Below are 21,356 nucleotides of genomic sequence, written 5' to 3' on the forward strand. Positions count from 1 at the left end.
GAATAACAACTAAATTAACAAGCATGGAGTAATGTGCGCACAAGCCAATATGAGCACATCCCACTCGATGGCCGCAGAAACTCGCTGTCAAAACGCTACAGTGATGATACATGGCAGAAGCAGCCAGCGAATTGGGCTTTGCATAGCCGGTCGAACCAAGGTGAACTACGCCTTGAAAACACAGCGCAGTGTGGAATGTGTACCCGTCGGAGATGGCTTTCAGGGTAAAGTGGCCCAGCCGGGAGCGCGCAGCTGCCCAGCGGCATCTTTATAATTGCTAGTAGGTACAGCGGGGTGGGGGCGTTTCTCGCTTCGCTCGACGTTTCTGCACAGGCGCGAGTAAGAGCGGGCGTGAGAGAGAAAATGTGGGGGGTCTTTGGTGTTTGAATATATGACTCTGCCTAGGCACAACGGAGGAGGTTTCTTTGCGCGTGTTGCCTGCGTTTGTCCCCTAGACATGCCAGCATTGCGGAGTAGGGTCGAGTTTGCTTACGTTCCGCCGCTGGCTGCCTGCGTGGTGAGCCAGCGGGCATGGACGCCCCCATACGGTGATCGCTGTGACTGAAGGGGCGAGGTTCTGACTGGTGTTGTATAAGTCGCGAGTAGATTGCATTTTTTCTAAGCACTGCACTAGGAGGGCACAAGTAACGGCAAACAGAGGCCTCAGGAGAGCACCTGAGGTTAAAATAAGGGTGCGCAGGATCTCTGGGGCAACCAAGAGGTATCGGGGCGATCGAAGCTGGAAGCCGGGTGGCCCGTAGGTTAGGGTCGCGCAGGGCGAAGCGTGCCAGGGGGTGTTCGCATGAAAAAATTTTGAGGACGCTTTAGCTTTGCCTTCAAGAGTGGAACGCGATGGCGTTATCGCACCCCGTTAGCACCACCCACTCATTCGCTCGGTATGCTCTTGAGTCACACAAAGGCGAAATGTGCGCCTGGAGCAAGCGAAACGAACCAAAGAACTCGGTGTCTCGGAGGGAGAAACGATCTACGTGAGCCAAACGTCATGATCGTCACAGACAGCCGGGCCGCGACGCGCCATGAAGCCGGACGTGATGATGGGGCTGACGCCTCGATGGGATCGCCCTCTAGAAGCAGGCGAGTGGCGCGCCAGCTCTCGGGGCAGCGCCGTACATTGCGAGGGGGGGGGGGGGTCTTCTGCGTTTGCCGCAAAATGGCTCTGCATGCGCTAAAAGCGCAGTAGAAATGTAGCGGAAACATATTTCGCTACACATTTAACTGCGACTTCTGGAATTTAAATGCTCATAATTACCAATATACACCCTAGTATAACTTTATACGGCACGTTTCTAAGGCAACACCGCATTCACTAGAGACGCTTTTGTCCCGCTTTGAAGCATCGAACTAGTGGCTGAGTGTAGCGTCCCTGTCTCACACTCCATGACCCTGGTTCGATTCCCACATAGCCCATCCAGCAAGTTGTTCTTATTTATGAATTGCATTCCACCATTTTTCGTTCACGGACAATGCCGCCGACGCCGATGACTCCGTTTTTCTGCGACACGAGCTACTTAATGCTATCACGTTAAAAAGTGGCTGTCCGCTATAGTGGACAGTCTATCTCACGCACCCCTGGCATGTGCAGGTCTCGGTGAGCCCCAACCCACGGACCAGTCCGGGTTTTTGCTTTGATATCCCCGTTGCCGCTTTGGTGTCCTGGAGGCGCCGCCAATAATGCGAAATAGTGACATTTCTTTAAATTAGTAAAAAACACGAATGAATAATTATATTTACTTCCAACCGCCAACTTGCGACGCTAAGTTCAGCACTTCCGCGCCAAGCGATTCTGCCGGCACGCCTAGGCACAAACGCATACAATACTAGCTAAGAAACTCTTCCGAAATGCCTAGGCAGAGACATATATTCAAGGCGCAAAAGTCGCCGAATTTTCTCTCTTGCACCCGCTCTTACTCGCGCCTGCGCAACAACGTCCGGGGTCTCCGCGAGTGCGATGCCCCAGTGTAAATACGCGGCCGGCCGCCCGGAGTAGATTGCGCCCCTCCCCTCGAACATTAGCCTGCGCCGAATCCTTGCGCATGGCAGAAAGCGGCACGCTTCGTGTCCGCATTCCACCATTGCTTGCGCCAGGTTGAGCGGCTGTCGGCGGCTCTTCCTCGCGCGCGTTCACTCACACGTGCAGCATATGGTGCGCGACGACGATTTTATCACCAGTGCATTTCAAATAGAAACACACCTGGACTGTCCATGGGAATGCTGTCACAACAGGAAATAAATTAATAAGGTTCAAACCCATCACCTATTACATAACAGGCTTGAACATATTATTTCTGCGCGAAACGCGAGCTCAGTCAGTAAAAGATAATAGACTTGTTTCAATTACTGCGAACAATTAACAGGAGAGCTATTCATGTTCGTGAAGTTAGCTAATGGTTCAATATGTAAAAGCAAAGGGAAAAATCCTTGAAACTCTCAAACCTCCTTGGCCTCGGCGAACTCTTCAAACTTCAACGCCGCTTTTATTGCTCTCATTGTTCTCATGTTGCTGACGTGACTTACGGTCTTGCAAAGATGATTTGCCAGTAATAGAGATTTGTAATCTTTGTAGGTAATGTAATTTCTGCTGCTTGAGACCATTTGGCTTTGGCAGGCCCGCTTACTATGTATTGTTTGTTGTGGTTCATAAATATTAATAATAATAAAAAAATAATATTCATTATTATTATTCGAATGCAATGTGAAGTAAACAAAGCGCCTACATGGTTGCAGGATCTATCAGGGAAGTGCCCGATATATGAAAGAGCATGATTTTTTGCAATGATTGCTGCAATAATTGCTGTCAATGAGTGCAATAATGTCAATAGTTGCAATGAATGCAATAATTGCTGTCTAATAGCGGTGTCGTGTCCAATTGAGCTCTATGACAGTGTCAAACGCGCACTGTGCTGCTTTGTGCGACTTCATGCTTCTTTCTGCGTCTCGTTGCGATTGATGCTGTCTGGGGATGTCGAACTTAATCATGGACCTGAAAATTCTGTTTTAGACACAGTACGCAGGATAGAAGCGGGCCAAACTGCAATTTTCGTGGAACTTAAGGCGATAAAAGAGAAGCAGGACGCCACAGACGTTGAGGTGAAATGCCTTAAGGACAGAGTCGCCACTCTCGAGTCCACCCTTAGCCTTCGTGAAACCTTTGGGACAGACACACCTGACGGCATCCAGTCATTTTCACGCCAGTTAAAAACCATAGCTTCAAGGTGCGAGGACGCCGAAAACAGACTACGTAGATCAAATTTACTTTTTTTTGGCATCAGCGATGAGTCCGGTGAAGATTGGACAACTTCAGAGCAAAAAGTCGTCAAACTCTGCGATGAAAGGTTCGAGCTTACTTTATAAAGCGACCAGTTTGAACGAGTGCACAGAATTGGTCGATTCGCTCATGACAAATTCAGACCAATAGTCGCTAAGCTTGCCACTTTTTAAAGACAAACAGAACATTTTGGCTTCTGCAAGGAAGCTAAAAGGCTCCCGCGTATCTGTCCGCGAGGATTTCGCGCCAAGCACTCGCTTAGCAAGAAAAATACTGCTAGAATATGCAAGAGCACAGGACAAACCATACAAACTTTCACGTGACAAGATGCGCATTAACAAGGAATACATGTACGATGTTGATAGAGACACCGTTGTATTATGTAGCAGATAGCTAAAGAAATCTACCGGTGCACAGGTCCCTAAACTTCCCTCTTCTACTGACTCATCTCGCTTGCTCACAATATCGTGCACTAACATACGCAGCATACTAAATAAGCGCGATATATTTTGTTCCTTTGTAGAAGATAGCAATCCCGACATTCTAGCACTAACAGAAACATGGCTACACCACGATGTTTCAGATAGTGAAATTTTTATAGAAAGTGACATATTCAGCATTTATCGGCATGGCCGCAATGATAAAAAGGGCGGTGGTGTCTTACTTGCAATAAATAAAAGGATTTCCTCTTATGAAGTTGACGCCTCTTCATCACTTGAGATTATCTGGGCTGCCTGTCAAACCATTTGTGGAAACATATTAGCTGGTGTCTCTTACCGCCCCCCTGAATTGTCCCTTCCATTTGTTGATAAATTACGCGAAAGCATTGTTACTGCCATGCATAAATGTTGAACTAGTTATGTTTATCTGCTTGGCGATTTCAATGTTGCCCAAATCAATTGGCCATGCTTGTCATCATCGTGCAAGCACGCAACCGATTTCATTGAATTAACCTTGGACTTAAATCTTTCTCAGGTAATCAATCAACCCACCCCGTGACAATAACATTTAGACTTGGCACTAACCACCGCACCTGAAACCGTGTGTCCTGTGTTAATTTCTGACGGTTTTAGTGGCCATAAGCTGCTTCAGCTGACGCTCCGAATTCCGACGTTATTCACTGGGTTTCAACATAAAAAAATTCGGGATTACAACAAAGCTAACTACGTTTCCATCAACACTGAACTTCAGTTACTTCTCTTATTTCTCAATGACTCATTCTTGCTGTCTTTTTCCCAACTTTCCGTTAACGAAAACTGGATACTTTTCAAAGACAGATTACTCGCTCTTGCAGACAAATATATTCAGTGCGTTTCGGCAGGGAATGACAAGTCTAAACCATCGTTCAATAAAAAACTTCGAACACTACGTAATAAAAAAAACGTCTGTTCCGCAATGCTATAAATCGGGCAGGCGAGTCCTCATGAAGCAAGTACAAAAACTTCCTTAGTGAGTACACTTTAGCCTTATGCACTTCTAAAGACAAGTACTTCGCTCACGACCTACCTTCTCTCCTGAAGACTAATCCGCGAAAATTTTGGCAAACGTTAACACCCAGTCACACTTCAGATATTTCTCTGCTAGACGACAAACAACAACCTCTTTCAGACGGGGAATGTTCACCACTATTTAATGCATATTTTTCTTCTGTTTTTACAAGGGAAGACCATTCCGATATTCCAGTGGTTCCGGATTACGATTACCCATTTATGGCACCCATAAATATCTCAACTGAAGGCATTGTTAGCCTCATTAATGGACCTAAAACCAGATCTGCCTGTGGTATTGACAATATTAACACTAAGCTTTAAAAAAAACACAGAATCTACTTTAAGTGTCATCCTGTATCATATCTTCAAGCAGTCATTGTCGTCTGGTGTCTTGCCCGTTCACTGGAAGATTGCGAAGGCTGTCCCCATTTTTAAAACTGGAGATAGACATAGGCCTGAAAACTATCGCCCAATATCGCTAACATCTATGTCATGCAAACTGCTTGAACACATAATCGCCTCGCACATTTACACGCACCTAGAAAAAGATAACTGTTTCTTTCAGAAATAGGATAGCTTCAGGAAAGGTCTATCTTGTGAAACACAGTTACTAGAGTTTACCACCGATCTACACAGCAGTATGAGCAAGTCAACAAATAGACGCCATTTTCCTGAACTTTTCAAAAGCATTTATCGCGTTGCCCATTGCCGGCTCATTTCTAAAATATCTCATCTAGGTATTGACTCAGTAAGCCTTTCTTGGCTTAGAAACCTTTTATCGCTTCGTCGCCAATTTACCGTTGTTAACAATTGTCCTTCTGTCACTGACGTCACGTCTCGTGCACCACAGGGGAGTATGTTGGCGCCTCTGCTTTTCCTAATATTTATTAACGACCTACCTTCAAACATTTCCTCCTGCATACGACTGTTCGCCGACGATTACGTTGTTTACCGACCAATTATTTCTATTACCGATCATGGCGCCTTGCAGCATGACCTTCACATTATTACTGACTGGTGTATTATATGGAAAATGTCTCTTAACCCTTCCAAATGTAATAATATATCGTTCTCACACAAGCGCACTAGCTCCATATTCACATCCACCATAAATAACATGAACCTGGCACGTACCACTACTTGCAAATACCTTGGTGTAAACCTCACAAGTAACCTTTCTTGGTCTCCGCATATCACTACAATTTGCGCAACTGCATCTAAAACCCTTAGCTTTCTGAGGCGCAACTTGCGAAATTCATCTGCTGACATGCGTAAGTTAGCATACCTGACATTCTTACGCCCTCAATTAGAATTTGCATCCGCTGTATGGTCACCACACCAAGAATATTTAATAACCATGCTGGAGCGCATCCAGAACAGAGCTGCCCGATATATAACTCGGAATTTTGATCGAAAGTCAAGTATAACGCAGATCAAGCTCAATATTTCTTTACAGCCCCTAGACATCCGCCGCAAGATTGTTTTGCTCTGTCTATTTCACAAATATGTTCATTCCGATAAGCCATGCATATTACCCCTCGAAACCCCCGTCCGTACGTCCTCAAAATTACATAATAATTTTAGGTTCAAGCGTATTTTCGGTAAAACCACTGCTTTCAATTTATCTGCTGTACCTCGTGCCATATTCCACTGGAATGGTCTTCCCGATGATATCGTCACGATAACTGATCGCAAGATATTTCGTGAACGCTTGTGCGTGCTTTTTACATAATGTCCTTCCTTTTATGTATTTGCTATGCTTGATCATGCTGTGCTTTGTATTGTTTTTTAGTTCAGCCCCTGTACAGTTGTTTTAGATTTATTTTTGAGTTGTTTCCATTGTACTTAACAGTTCTTTGTTACATTGCCCCTGTTACTCAATGCCCGACAGGGCCTGTAAGGTGTTTTCTATATAAAATAAATAAATAAATAAATAAACAAACAAATTACTTAGTATTTAGTATCATTGCAGCAGCTGGCATTCCGTGAAGGCAGCGCATTTTTTTTTTTTTTTGCAGGCAAGCCCCCAGTCGACGACAAACCTGAAGGGCCATACCCGGTCGTCTATAAACGACGAGATGGAACACAGTGCCTTATTGTGCAAGATTTCCGATTTGGAAAATATCTAGGCTATCTCCGGATGGAAATTAATCGAGACGGAGTGATCACGCACTGGGCTGGTTCTCCAATATTGCTGAGCCAGGACGTACCCCAAGGTAAGTTATTGACTACAGTGAGGTTATACATGAAACGCAAAATAGTTTAAGTGCTTATAGTTATCTCTTCCTTTACCAAAAGCTTAAAATGCCACCAACAGCATTTTCTATTGTAATTTATGAGGAACGTGGACGTGAAGGTTGTAACATTTGGCACGCACGGCATGGCGGGGAAGATGAAGACTCACATTTCCGGAAGCTCTGATGAATTGATGAAAATATTTCTTTTCGCAGAAAGGCTGCTGTACTTGCGCCAGTGCTACAAGGCGACTTCAAAGTATTATTGGCCCGTATTTGGGAAGCGCATTTTATGAAGGAGTAATTTTGTGCGCTGTTTGCACAGGGCAATGAAAAACTATGGCAGTCATGCGCGATTAAATTGCAAGAGTAATATGAGCGCTATGCTGTTTTTCTTTTTGACTTGGTTGCACCGACTCCTTTAATAGAGCTCACTAAGGTGATTGTGTGGGCATGTTGGTAGGACATGAATGCAGCTTTCTGCGCACAATACGAGGACAAAGAAAGAGGCTGATACGCAGGAGCGCACACTTACAACAGTGTTTTATTTTGAAGAAAGTGACCAGTTATATAGCAGAACATATGCGCTCAGTACTCACCTACGCAGTACTCACCTACGGGGCAGAAACCTGGAGGCTTACGAAAAGGGTTCTACTCAAATTGAGGACGACGCAACGAGCTATGGAAAGAAGAATGATAGGTGTAACGTTAAGGGATAAGAAAAGAGCAGATTGGGTGAGGGAACAAACGCGAGTTAATGACATCTTAGTTGAAATCAAGAAAAAGAAATGGGCATGGGCAGGATATGTAATGAGGAGGGAGGATAACCGATGGTCATTAAGGGTTACGGACTGGATCCCAAGGGAAGGGAAGCGTAGCAGGGGTCGGCAGAAAGTTAGGTGGGTGGATGAGATTAAGAAGTTAACAGGGACGGCATGGCCACAATTAGTACATGACCGGGGTTATTGGAGAAGTATGGGAGAGGCCTTTGCCCTGCAGTGGGCGTAACCAGGCTGATAATGATGATGATGATGCGCTCAGTGTTTCTCAACATAGTAATAAATTATTTTGCTAGCTTTTGGCTTTTATTACCAAAATTTATTTCAATATAGAATGGAACGAAACATCCTTCGTCCGGTTAGGAATCAAAAATTCTATATCTCAAGTTACCTGGTTGTGCCTTTCAAATATTTTCTCATATGTAAATCTCTGCTCTCATTTCTTTCAAAGGTGACACGCTGGTGTCCAGGATTTATCATTTCACTACGAAAGAGAGAGGTCAGAAGTTACATTTCAATGTTAAGAGCGCTCTGCCTGTGTATTTCTATAAGTATTTTGACCATTTGCTGTCGACGCGCTAGCGTGTGTTCCGTTTAGTGTTGAGAGAGTGCGGGTAATCATTCGCACATAAACGTGTTAGTATATCTGATGCAACGAAATCCTATGCTTCAACGTTCAACATGGTATTCTGTTCTTCGTCAAACAACATGTCATTTTATGTTTCTGCCCCCCAAAATATCGTTTGTTCATGCATTATGCGCGTTTAATTCATCTCAGAGATGCGTAAGAAATTATCTCGGGATTGTGGAGTTTTGAGACAGACAAAAAATTAGGCACGTGTACTGCAATTCCTTAAATTTATCCTTTGTACACGAAGGCAGCAGACAAACGTATTAAGTAGTAATTACTATTAAAGAATTGCGACCACATTTCTAATCCACAGCAGAAAGACACAGCAATGAACTCAAAATAAAGCAACCTCCTGTAGCCAACTGTATATGTGAGAAACTTCTCATATAATGACACCACCTTGTTCAGTGCCAAGTGACAGCCCTACCGTAGCCAACACTTGACACGCCTATGTGACTCTAACAGACCATCATTCTTTTTTTTTACTCAACCAGCATGATTGTTTACCTTTGTCACTGTTTGCAGATTTACAAGTTCTAAACAGCATGATGTCATACAAACAAACTGTGGATGAGGCGATCAAAAGAACTGTGGGCTCCACAAAAGTCTTGCTGGAGGCTGATGAAAAGTTGTGCCGATACAGGGAGTGCAATTCTGTGAACCTGATGGCTGACTCCTTCCTTGACTTCTACGCAAACAGGAATAGCCCTGTGTCATCGGCATGGTCTGTAGTAAATGCCGCCGTCATCAATGGAGGCATCGCGAGGGACTCTATCCGGCAGAAATGTGAGCACCAAAGGAAGAATGATTTTTACGCTAGGAGGCGCGCACAAATAATGGGGGAAACAGGACACACGAAGCACTACTTATAACTCAAATATTTCAAAACAGAACATATACTAGAAATTGTATGGTATGCGCACTTTAAATGTGCACTATTCTCCAGGTAGGCAATTTCTTTTTTAGAAAGAGAGAAGGAAGGCATGGTTACACAATCGTCACAAAATTATCTTATCGCCATGGCTTCGATGGCTTTCCTATTGAATTTGCCCTCGTGGCCCCCTATAATTGAACCTGTGATTACTGTCTGCTTGCACAGGCAATCCCTGCAGTGAATGACAAGATGATTGCCGCTTTTTCACTGAACTTTATAATTGTGCATTTGAAATTGCTCAGTAAGGCAGCACCCTGTTTGACCAAAGTCACTTTTCCTACTGGATAGTGCTATCTGATAGATCACAGTCTGCTCGCATTGAACGTTTTTATGCTTATGTTTTGTAGCGCATTTTGCGGGCTTGAATTCTCAGGAATCTGTCATGTTGTATAGGCGTGAAGTTTCATGGGCGCCGAAAATAGCACTTCTACTCTAGCTCATCACCCGTCTTTTTAAGATCTTGCGACACTCGGGAAATATAGCGCAAATCAATTACATTCCAACTTTCTCAGATAAATTGTTGTCTTTCTTAGAGAACAGCAGCACAGTAGTTCGTGATTCGTTTGAGCATCCGTACCGCTACGGACACGAGCCCAGGTTACGGAAAGCCTGCTTGCTGGACACGCTCTGTTTGTTTTGAAAAGGAAACGTCAAGCATACAGCGGCATGACTTAGAGCATTTTTATGGCATACATTTTCGATTCCTTGTTTAACCAATTTTGAGTGTTCTACTGTGTGAAGTAGATGCACTTAATGGGCTCTTTGCTCGTAACTGCGGTATGCGTGGTCACAGCAAATATAAAGCTTAAAATCTGAAAGCTTCATCCTGTCATAAACAGGTAGTTCAAATGTTAGTTCTGGAGACCCTGAAACCTCCCTAAACTGCTATAAAGATGTCTACTCGACTCTGAAAAGAACGAAACGTATTATCTGAAATATAAAAAACAATGTGGATGAATGCAAAAATCTTTAAAATGTTGAAGGCATCTTATTTCGTTAAAGGAAGCGTATCTACCTTGCCTAAAATATTCACGCTACAACTCGCCTCAAGATGACCATCAAGGGAAAGTGGGAATAGGAAGTGAACGGTTTAGGGAGCGACCATATTCTGGAGGTCACGTTTATTTAACACGCGTAAAGGTAATTTCTAGAACATCGTTCCTTCGGCCATATTCTACATATTCCGATATCGTGCCACATCGCTATGACATCCGCTTGCTAAAGTCGCCCATCAGCATGGAGGCACGACCACGACTGTATAACGCCTACGTAGTGAGGATGAAATAACAGAATGATATTCATTAACCGACCAAGGCGTATAACGACTAATGCATGACGACAAAAAGATGTAGATTCCTAAATTGAAGCGACAGAGTCATGACGACATGAGCGCAATGAGATGACGGCTGTATGGCGATGAAGGAGTGAAGACAGCGGTTTGACAACCGTGCGAAGGAGCGGGAATGACAGCGCTGAAATAACCAAGACGGCATGAGGAAGATGTCGTGTAAAAGTGTTCATCACTGCGTGTAGCTGATGATGACGCAATGACGACAATGGCTTGTCATCAGTGGTTGAATAAGAATTAAATGATGACCGCATGATTACCATAGAATGACCAACTGGGAATAAGATCGATAGATTGACAAAGTTCTAATACAACGACGGCATGATGACAATAGAGTGGCGATGTCTAAATGATGACGATACTGAAACGACAGCAGTATAACGATGGCATAAGACAATGCTCATGACGACGATGACGACGGCATTAGGAAATTCTAATTCGAAGTTACAGTGAAAATCATGGCCCGCGAAGGCATTACGACAACGGTATCACGAATCGAAGACAACAATGACATGACAACGGCATGAGGACAATGAGATGGCGACAAAAGAATGACCAGAATGGCGTGACGATGATTATCATGAAACCGGTGTGCCGACGATGGCATGAGAAGAGTTGGATAGCGAAGCTGGAGTGACGATGATGAGATGACTATGACAGTATGACAAAACCGGATGAGTGAAACGGGGGGGGGGGATGACAACAACGGCACAAAAAAGAAGGTATGAACCTGACGGGATGACACATCATACATGATATGATGATGACGACGGCATTAAGAAATTTTAATGTCGAAGTTACAGTGAAAACTACAGCCCACGAAGGCATTAAGACAATGGTATCACGAATCGAAGGCGACAATGGCATGACAATGGCTTGAGAGCAATGAGATGACGAGAAAAGAATTACCAAAATGGCGTGACGATGACTATCACGAAACCGGTGTGCTGACGGTGGCGTACGGAGAATTAGATAGCGAAGCTGGAGTGACGATGATGAGATGACTGTGACGGTATGACAAAACCGGATGAGTGAAACGGGGGGACTGACAACGACGGCCCAACAAAGAAGGTATGAACATGATGGCATGACACATCTTACATGATATCGTCTATGTGACGACGCAATGATGATGGTGGCATGAAAACGGCGGCAACTTTATGGTTGAACTACGACAACATGATTAGATAGAATGATGAACAAGTAATGAACTCGATGGATCGAAGAGGGCGGCTTGACGACTTGACGACAGCATGACGACGATGGGATGAGGTTACTGAAATGATGAAGATAGTCAAACGACAGTGTGGCCGCGATGGCATGCCGACAATGATCGTGATGACCACGATATGACGACGTATTATGAAAGTCGAATGTCGAAGTTACAGTGACGACGAAGGAATGACAAGGACAAGATCCCGATGACAGTATGACAACGCAGACATAATGATGATAGAGTTATAACGATAGCATGACAACGGAATTAGGACAAAGGGATGACGACAAGCATATAGGGAAAATAGCGTAGCGGTGACTATATCATGAAGCCTATATAAAAACAGTGGTATGATGACTGCATGACGAGATTTGGATGCCGGAGCTGCAGTCATAATGATGGCAGGACCGTGACGGCATTACAAAGATGGCCTGACAATAGAGGCACGACAGCGACTGTCTGACGATGGCGACATGACAAGGGTGGCCTAATCAGGTTTGTATGACGAGAGTATGTTTACTATAAAATGACAAAGTAAGATTGACGTAGGTGGAACGCCTAAGGCGGTATGAAGACGACGTAGTGGCATTTGGATGACGTTACTGATGTATTGAAAACGATAATATCACAGCGTGATGGCGAGGGCCCGGCGACCACTCTGGCGAACATGATGTGATGACGACGGCATGAAGAGAGTCGGATGACAAATCTGGGATGACGACGATGTAATGGTCCCGACGGCATCACGACCTAGAACACATACCAAATGGTTCAGGTTATTATGCACTAGGACACGTGGGATTTGAAGGAATGACAATAATAGCATCATTGACATGACAACGATGAGGGCGTGAGGACATCGAATGACAACGATGAGGGCGTGACGACGGAAGGACGAGTGTCAGATGACAAAGCTGCAACGATGGCGATGCAGCGACCATGAACCCATACCTTGTGGCCCTTGCCATTAAAGAACTTGCAAGACCGGGTCGGGCTAGACTGTGTAATCATGACGGCATGGTGAGGATAAGATATCACGCAGATGGAATGAAGACAATGCGCTTACTACGACGGCATGGCGACCAGGAGCGCATAGTTGCTCAAGCAGGCAGGTTACGAGGGCCACTGGGTCGGTGCAAAGGGATAGATAGATAGATAGATAGATAGATAGATAGATAGATAGATAGATAGATAGATAGATAGATAGATAGATAGATAGATAGATAGATAGATAGACAGACAGACAGACAGACAGACAGACAGACAGACAGACAGACAGACAGACAGACAGACAGACAGACAGACAGACAGACAGATAGATAGATAGATAGATAGATAGATAGATAGATAGATAGATAGATAGATAGATAGATAGATAGATAGATAGATAGATAGATAGATAGATAGATAGATAGATAGATGCTGACACGTGTGCCTATTTGTGATTTTTCCGGTGACATCACTTCACCCGCTAACAACCCAATGTTATCGCTCAGCGCAAGCCGCGCCCACAATATTTGGAACTGACCCGTATGTTATTGGGGATTCTGCTTTTTCTGTTGTCACTGAACTTTGTGTAAACAGGTTGTATGGACAACAAATGTTGATTTAGAGGTTTGCACAATTGTTCCTTGAGCATGAATTGTGTAGTGCTTCTTGGCGGCATGCGGGCATCAGCTATTGCGTGCAAATTTCGATGAGTCAGGTATAAAATCCAACGCGCTTACCCGCCAAATAGATTATTGACAATCGGCGACTTTATTCGGCCGTTATCAACATGCTTTGAATGTCACTTGATTTATGGGTGGAAGTTTGCCCAGTAAAGGGTTTTCTCATTCCCAATTTTGCTACTGTGTGCTTTACCGCCTCTACAACGTGACATCTGGTTTATGTCTTTTTCGTTCATATTCCGCACACTGCGGTCAGGCCGACACACCACTGACAATAACAGCGACGTCCCGAACCATCGAGAAAGCTGCAAGTTAGAGAACCTGCCCCGTAGTACGGAGTTTACCAGAGACGAAGAGGAAGATTGTGCCCAAATCAACCGCCCTAATGGTAGCCCCAGCGTTTCCCATCCTGCTGCGGCAGGCAGGGGACCGCCGACCGTCAGTGGATTGTCGTTTGAAGACCCGCAAAACGGGCTGAAAATATACGGAAGGGTCACTGTATTGAACAACTACAACTACAACGAGAACCTTTGGCAAAGATGCCTCCAGGACGTAGTTCGAGAATCTTGAGACAATCATCAAAACGGGGGACCTCCTCCGCAGCACCTTTTTGAATACCATCGTTGGTGTCGTACGCAAAGAGAGCGCTGAAGCCATACTGGAATGCCGTGACTCCCAACCAAGAACACTGCGATCTACACGAAAGAGATGACCCGCCTGCTCTGCCATGCCGACCCGGACATATCTGAAGACTATAAAGTTGGCTTCCTCATGCGGGGTGTGGAGCAATAGATTTTCGGCGGATTGGTTTGCCGTCTCCCAGAGATAGTCGAAGAATTTTTACGGAAGCCGCAGTTGTCAGAAATATTATTGAAATGCGCACTTACCAATACAACTGCCAATACTTTCGCCGAAGAGCGAAATCCAAGCACCAGGCTCTTACGAGCTCTGAGAGACCATAAGAGCCGTTGAACATGAAGAACTGGGAAGCATGTACGTCTCGGCACAGCCTAAAGTACCATACACTGCTGGCAGCGTCCAAAAGGGGATCCAGCAGCAACTTGGTGTCCCTGAATTGCTGCGGCTACAGCCAGAAGCGATGACTTACGTCGAGGTAGATCGCCTTCAATTTCCCCCTCCGCGCCCACGCAGATTCCGGTAATGCCGCAGTTCCGACGTCCGCCGCTTCAGCCTACTGCTTGCCTGGAGGCATCCAACGCACCCTAACTCGCTATCCAGCGTAGCTATCCAAGGAAAACATATGCACGGCACGCTCCAAAGAACCGCTCGCTCTGCAGTCACTGCAGAGACGCCAGTCATGTATACTGGCGATGCCCATACCACGACTTGGGACTACGTGGTTTTACAATCAACGTGCGCCGCCTATAGGAAGGTGAACTGCCTCGTGACATTGCCGAATACCTCACCGCCATTCTTGGAGCCTTCAACGTTGCTGTCACCACAGTGTCGCCGCAGCCCGGACAGTGCGCTGGCCCATCCCGTGGACGGTCTCTTAGCCCCTACCCCTAAAACTAAAACCAGCCACCGATGGAGTTGCGGTTGCTGTACGTCAAAATGCCGAAAATCCTCCGCCGTGGACGACGCTTTCAAATCAGTCTCGACGACGTATCAACGACATGCCGCCATTCCGACGAAGCGTGGAAGCCAAGAATTAAACCATAAAAGAATACCTTACGACGGCGTGTACCAGCAACAGGTCAATGCGACGCAGCCGCGATCCGATGCCAAGAGCTAACTGTAACGCAAGACCAGGAACTACTGACCTTGATGCTGCGATTGATGGCGGAAACGTCACTGCTCTAGTCGACAAACGAGCCATCTACTCTGTTGTCAATGGACTCTTGGCCGCCAAGTAGACGTAGGTCAAGAGTTCTTCGGACGGCCTTCAAATTAGGACAGCTAGAGGACACTTGATAGCAAGGACTGGAATATGCATGGCAAGAATTATAGCTCATGATCGCAGCGGCCATGCGATGTTCGTTGTCCTCCAACAGTGCTTGTGAGACGCAGTTCTCGGCATAGACTTCCTGAGCTAACATGGCGCCGTCATTGAGTTACTCACAGTCATTGTGCCCTAAATGCACATGAAGATCACATCAGTACCCGGCCTCGCGGCAGCATCAGCATTTGCGTCACGGAAGAAGCAGCCTCAGAGACTGAAGCCATTGTCAAGAAAACACAATAGTTTCTTCTCGATCGCGAAATTTGGGTTGCAAGGGGTATCGTCCAGTTACATCGAGTAAAAGCAAACGTTAGGGCCGCTATAACTTAGAGCTATTTCATTTTTTATTTATTCCGATCTCCTGACGTTAAATTTCATTAACCACCCATGCAAGCATCGTGCAGTAACCCGCAGCATTGCTTGTACAGCCAAATCAAATGCTATTCTCGTTTATAGCATGTCACTTTTATTTTGCTTTCAAAGCGAATTGCATTGCCTACATCGAGCACTTTCTGTTATCCAATTGACTGACAAGAGGCGAGGACCACGCTCAAGGGGAGAGAGTTTCGATGATGCCGAGCCACCACAGTGAAAGTAAAAAAATTACCGACGATTACGTTACTTCCTAATGCAAAATTTGAGCGCAGCAAATAAGCTGTTTCACCTTTTCGATAGATTGAGGCAAAGAAATCGAGCAACACATGTATGCGCTATCACATAATTTTTTTTTCACACGTATTCCTTTAACAAAGACTGCACTAACAGTTCTTGCCAGTCATGAAGGAAGCTTTGTGGTCGGAGAAATAGAGTGATATATGTTCGACTTGGTACACCAATGCTTGATTCTCAAGGACGAGATCTATACAAGTGCCTCGCGAGGTTGTCACAGCCGTGGGACGCGTTACGAGCGAGAGGAACGGGATGTTCTCCCGCATAAGTGTTAGGAAATTGCTGTTTGTCTTTATGTCAACATTAAAGTCCCCCACTACTAGCATCGGTGTGGATCGATGGACGGTTAATGCGAGTTGCAGGAAGTGCACGACGTCTTTCGTGAGTGCGGTAGCGGACTCACGAAAGCGGTATCAGTCGGTCGCTGCTAGCGCTGGGGGGGATGAAAGGGGGGCGGAGCTGGTTACGAGGCCGACGACAACGCCGACGACGACGCGAAACCCAGGAACGGACGCCAAAGAGCCCTTTGTGTAGCCAGCCCTCCTCCACAGTCTCTCCTCCTCCCTTCCATCATCCTCCCTCGCCCGGAGAGCCGACAGCGCGCATGCGCGGTGGCGGAGCAGATTCGTCGGCGAGCTGGTTACGAGGCCGACGACGACGCGAAACCCAGGAACGGACGCCAAAGAGCCATTTGTGTAGCCAGCCCTCCTCCACAGTCTCTCCTCCTCCCTTCCATCATCCTCCCTCGCCCGGAGAGCCGACAGCGCGCATGCGCGGCGGCGGCGGAGCAGATTCGTCGGCGAGCTGGTTACGAGGCCGACGACGACGCGAAACCCAGGAACGGACGCCAAAGAGCTGCGCTCTAAAAACCGGACGAGGAGCACGGTGGCGGCGTTTACGACTAGTCCACTCCAATTTACTTAGGTGGCGATGTCTGCGGGATCATCGCAGCGGAGTTCAGTGGAAAGCTTAAAAGGCCGCTAAAACAGATTTTCAACATAAAAGGGCTTGTCGCATACATGGCGAAAGGTCATGATAACGTTTTACTGCCACACGAATTTTTTTTTCATTTTACGCAAATAAATCCATGTTCCTCGGCAGCTCCGAGCAGCCAGCGCCAGAGCGATTGTTGGGCAGCCATCTTCTATTCCTTTCAGAACGAGACAATCTGTGGCTATTCAGAATAACAATCAATTTTGTTCAGCATAATAATGTGCATTTTTATTGAGCGCAGCCCACAAATATTTCACCAATACGTATTGGTCAGACGATTCCTTTTTTCTCTTGTGGAAAAAAAAGGCGTTGAATAAGAAATTAATATTTTTCTTTCGTTTAGTCTAATCATACATAATCATTTGGCACATATATTAGATGGGGCGTCCTCACGGTTTCCCTGACGTCACGTGACGGGTAAGCGCTGTGGGTGTCTGGAAAATCTTTTGTCAACCGTGGAGGGCTGATTGCAGAATTGGAATAGAAAAGTTTAAAATAACTTAAGGTTATAGCGCCATCTTTTCGAACTTCAGCGAGAAATACAAACTCTTGAACAAGGGTAGGAATATCGCATATATGGAAGACGTTATAGCCGTCAGCCATGCACTTGTCCTCTCAGATTCCGGCGAAGCTAAAACAGCAGTGCGTGTTCTTAAACAACTTTTGGTGTTAGTCCGCGTATTTGCAACCATAAGCAAGGCCAGCTTTAGGGTCTCCTCCAGCAATACAAGGACTGATTTTGTCTTCATCAGGGACACAACAGACACCATTTGCTAAGCATCGCAAAATAACCGAAGAATTCACTCGACCACATCGTGAAAGGTCGTACCGAGTTTCTGCAAGATAGCGAGAAACCGTAAACAACGAGTCGACGAAATGTTGCGCGACTAAATCAAAGAGTCGTCGGATAGCCTATGAACATGTCCTGTGGTCTCAGTGAAGAAGAAGAAGGATGGGACTCTTCAATTCTTGGACGATTGTCGTGGCGTAAATAAACCAATTCACAAGTACGTATAGCCACTGCAAGAGAAAGAGGGCGCAATGGGCCAACTCTGCTACGGAAAGTATTTTTAATCTAATTTGGCGAGAGCGACAGAGAGAAGACCGCTTTTAACCCGCCAGACGTACTATATGAATTTCAGATCATGCTTTAGGCCTTTGGTCGACACCCACTTCTTTCCAGCGTGAATGGGCTGGTTATTGTATCGATTGAAATGGTAGATCTCTTTAGTCTACCTTGTTGACGTCTTCGTTTTTGCCTCAAACTTTTACAATCACTGTAAGCGCCTTGCGACAGTAGTACAGGTCATCAAATTCTCTGGGTTGAACCGAATCAAACGAAATGAAGCTTTGCTTACGAAAGCCTCCTGTTACTGGCCCGCGTCATCAACAAGTGCGGAGTCCTTCTTGATTCGTAGAAAGCAGCTCTAAGCGCAAGCTTTCCGCAGCCCGTCGGCAAAAAGGAGGTGTGCAAATTTCTGGGTCGGTGCGCCTGCAATCGGCACTTTGTCAAGAACTTCTCTCGCGTCCCCACCCCTGTGACTTTTCTCATGCGATCCGATGACGAGTTTGATTGGAAAACACACCAAGTCAAGGCATTTGAAAAAAAAAAAGACGGCTTCAGTAACCACCAGCACTCACTCACTTCGACGAAGACGCCCGTAGCAAAATAGACACCAACGCAAGCAGCGTAGGCCTTGGTGCTCTCCTAGCACACAGAAAACACGAACTTGAAAGGTTTCTATGCTGCATGGTCACTGTCCAATACGGAAGCAAATTATTCAATGGCGGAAAAGGAATGCCTGGCCATCATTTCGGCAGTGAAGAAATTTCGCCCTTCCCTATATGGAAAGTCGTTCAATGCTGTAAGCGGCCATCCTGTACTATGTTGACTAGCAAATTCAAAGAATCCTTCCGGACACCTAGGTAAGTCGAGCCTCAGGTGGCGAGCATTCGACATCACGGTGATATAGAAGTCCGGACAAAAGCACTCTGATGCTGTCTCCCTCTGCCCTATCCTAGTGACTCACCGTTGGAAAACGACCAGGACGACCACTCTCTCCTAGGGACAATAAATCCCTACGACTTCACCGAACAGAGGTGAACTGACCTTGAGATGAGACGAGAGACCTTGTTGAGTTCATAGAATTGAAGACCGACTTTGTCCCTAGGGTACTGAAGCGCTTATTCTTCTCCTTTTCTTGCGAAAACGACATTTTATTTATTTTTTTCATAACACCCCTAAAGGCCCCCGAAGAGGTATTACATTGGGGGTGTGGATACATGAAAAAATGTGAACTTTGCGCGTTACGGAAAAAACAACTCAAGTACACAAAAGTTATACAACATTTTTACAAAAGAAAGCACAAAAGTTATACAAAAGTACGATATCTAGCAAAATACACAAGTAAAACAATATACGAAAAACATTAGGCAAGTGAAACTCAAGATAGAAAATACAAAACAGTCTGAGAAAATAAATTAAAGAAATTAAATACGTACAATGTAAAAGAAGTGAAACGGGGTGTTGCTCGAAACTGCGTCAGTTGTAACGTTAACAAATTAATGAAACATGAATCCACTTGTACAATGTGCACGCAAAACGGTAAGACAAATGATCAAAACAATATATACACTGAACAACGTATGAAGAAATTGTACATGATGGATATTTACACGTAACTATTGCGTAAAATTTCCTGAAAGGTTGCGAAGTCGGTTTGAGTAGCAATGTGTGATGGTAGGTGAATCCATGCAACAATTGTTCGGGGAACAAAGGGGTTGGCATAGTTAGCTGAGCGACAACTGATGCGTTTTATCTTGAAGATATGGTCTGTGTTTGGAAAGAAGGCTGTCGCTGGTTCGAAGATACGGGGAAGGTGCGGATGATGATAAAGCTTGCTATAAGTACGCTATCTCGTCCTATTTGCGTCCTTCCTTCTATGATGGCTGAGCGATGCGATCCTTCCGGCTCACCCACTTTCACTGCAGTCAACGAAACGATTATCCAGACCTATGGCTAGAGGCCGGCGACTCTTGACATCGACTCACATATACCTTCCCATGGATTTTTTCATCGCAGCCGTGCGCCAGCCCATCATCGGAGGCGGCTTTATTTGGCACAGCAAGGTTGACCTAGTGAAATCCTACCACCAGATTCCTGTAGAGTACTCAGATATTCCGAAGACCACCGATATAACGCCCTTCGGTCTGTTTGAATATCTGAACCTGCCTTTCGATTTTCATAATGTAGTCCATACCTTTCAGCATTTCGTGGACTACGTATTACGTCGCTTGACGTGCTGCTTTGTCAACATTTTGACATCTTCGTCTGCAGCACCACCACCGAAGACCATTAGTTCCATCTACGTCAAGTTCTCGTAAGACTCACCAAGTTTGGTGTTGTCGTCAACGGTCCAAAGAGCGAGTTTCGCGTTACGGAGTTGGACCTCCTCGGCCCTCGCATCAACGCACATGGCATTCGTCCACTCCTGAGCCACGTCACAGCCATCCGTCAGTTTCCTGAGCAATCCAGCACCAGGCAACTGAGCAATTTTCTTGGCCTCGTCAACTATTACCGCCGCTTCATGCCTATCTGCACCGATATAGTGCAGCCTCTCTACGATCATCTTCGGGCCTCAATACACCGAAAACTCCTGTGGCTTGGAACGACACCACTGACCACGCGCTTACAGTCATTGCCATCGCGATGCTCCTGGTCCATACCACATGTGATGCCCCATCATCTGTCAAGGTTGGTGCACCAGACACCGCTCTAGGAGCAGTCTTGCAGCAGTTCATTGTTGGTGCTTGGCAGCCCATCGTCTTCTTTTCCAAGAAGCTTGCGCCCCCTCAGCGCTACTACAGTACGATCGGCCGAGAGCTTCTCGCCATCTATTTGGCTGGGAAACCCTTTCAAAAATTTCTCGAGGGACGCTCCTTTCACGTCTATACCAACCATAAACCACTGACTTCAGCTCTAGCGTTCAGCTGCACCTCCTATGCATCCCGCGTAATCAGACAGCTCGCCTACATTTTTGAATACACTAGCAAGATTCATCACGACAGCGGAAAATTCAACGCCGCTGCCGACGCACTTTCTCGCGCCGCTATCAATGCGACGGACCATGGCCGACCGGCCAT

The 21,356-nt window shown here is 45.8% G+C and overlaps 1 protein-coding gene across 4 annotated transcripts in view; it reads left to right on the forward strand.

Annotated features, from left to right (window-relative positions):
* LOC135921169 (protein 5NUC-like) overlaps positions 1 to 21,356 on the forward strand; it is a 266,996-nt gene that overhangs the window by 209,752 nt on the left and 35,888 nt on the right. For all 4 annotated transcript variants that reach the window (XM_065455478.2, XM_065455477.2, XM_065455476.2 and 1 more), the window contains 2 exons: positions 6,795 to 6,992; positions 8,946 to 9,206. In XM_065455478.2, coding sequence (XP_065311550.1) covers positions 6,795 to 6,992; positions 8,946 to 9,206 — 459 coding nt within the window. The remainder of the gene's footprint in view (positions 1 to 6,794; positions 6,993 to 8,945; positions 9,207 to 21,356) is intronic.

Source organism: Dermacentor albipictus, chromosome 8, assembly GCF_038994185.2.
Source record: "Dermacentor albipictus isolate Rhodes 1998 colony chromosome 8, USDA_Dalb.pri_finalv2, whole genome shotgun sequence".
Lineage (NCBI taxonomy): Eukaryota > Metazoa > Arthropoda > Arachnida > Ixodida > Ixodidae > Dermacentor > Dermacentor albipictus.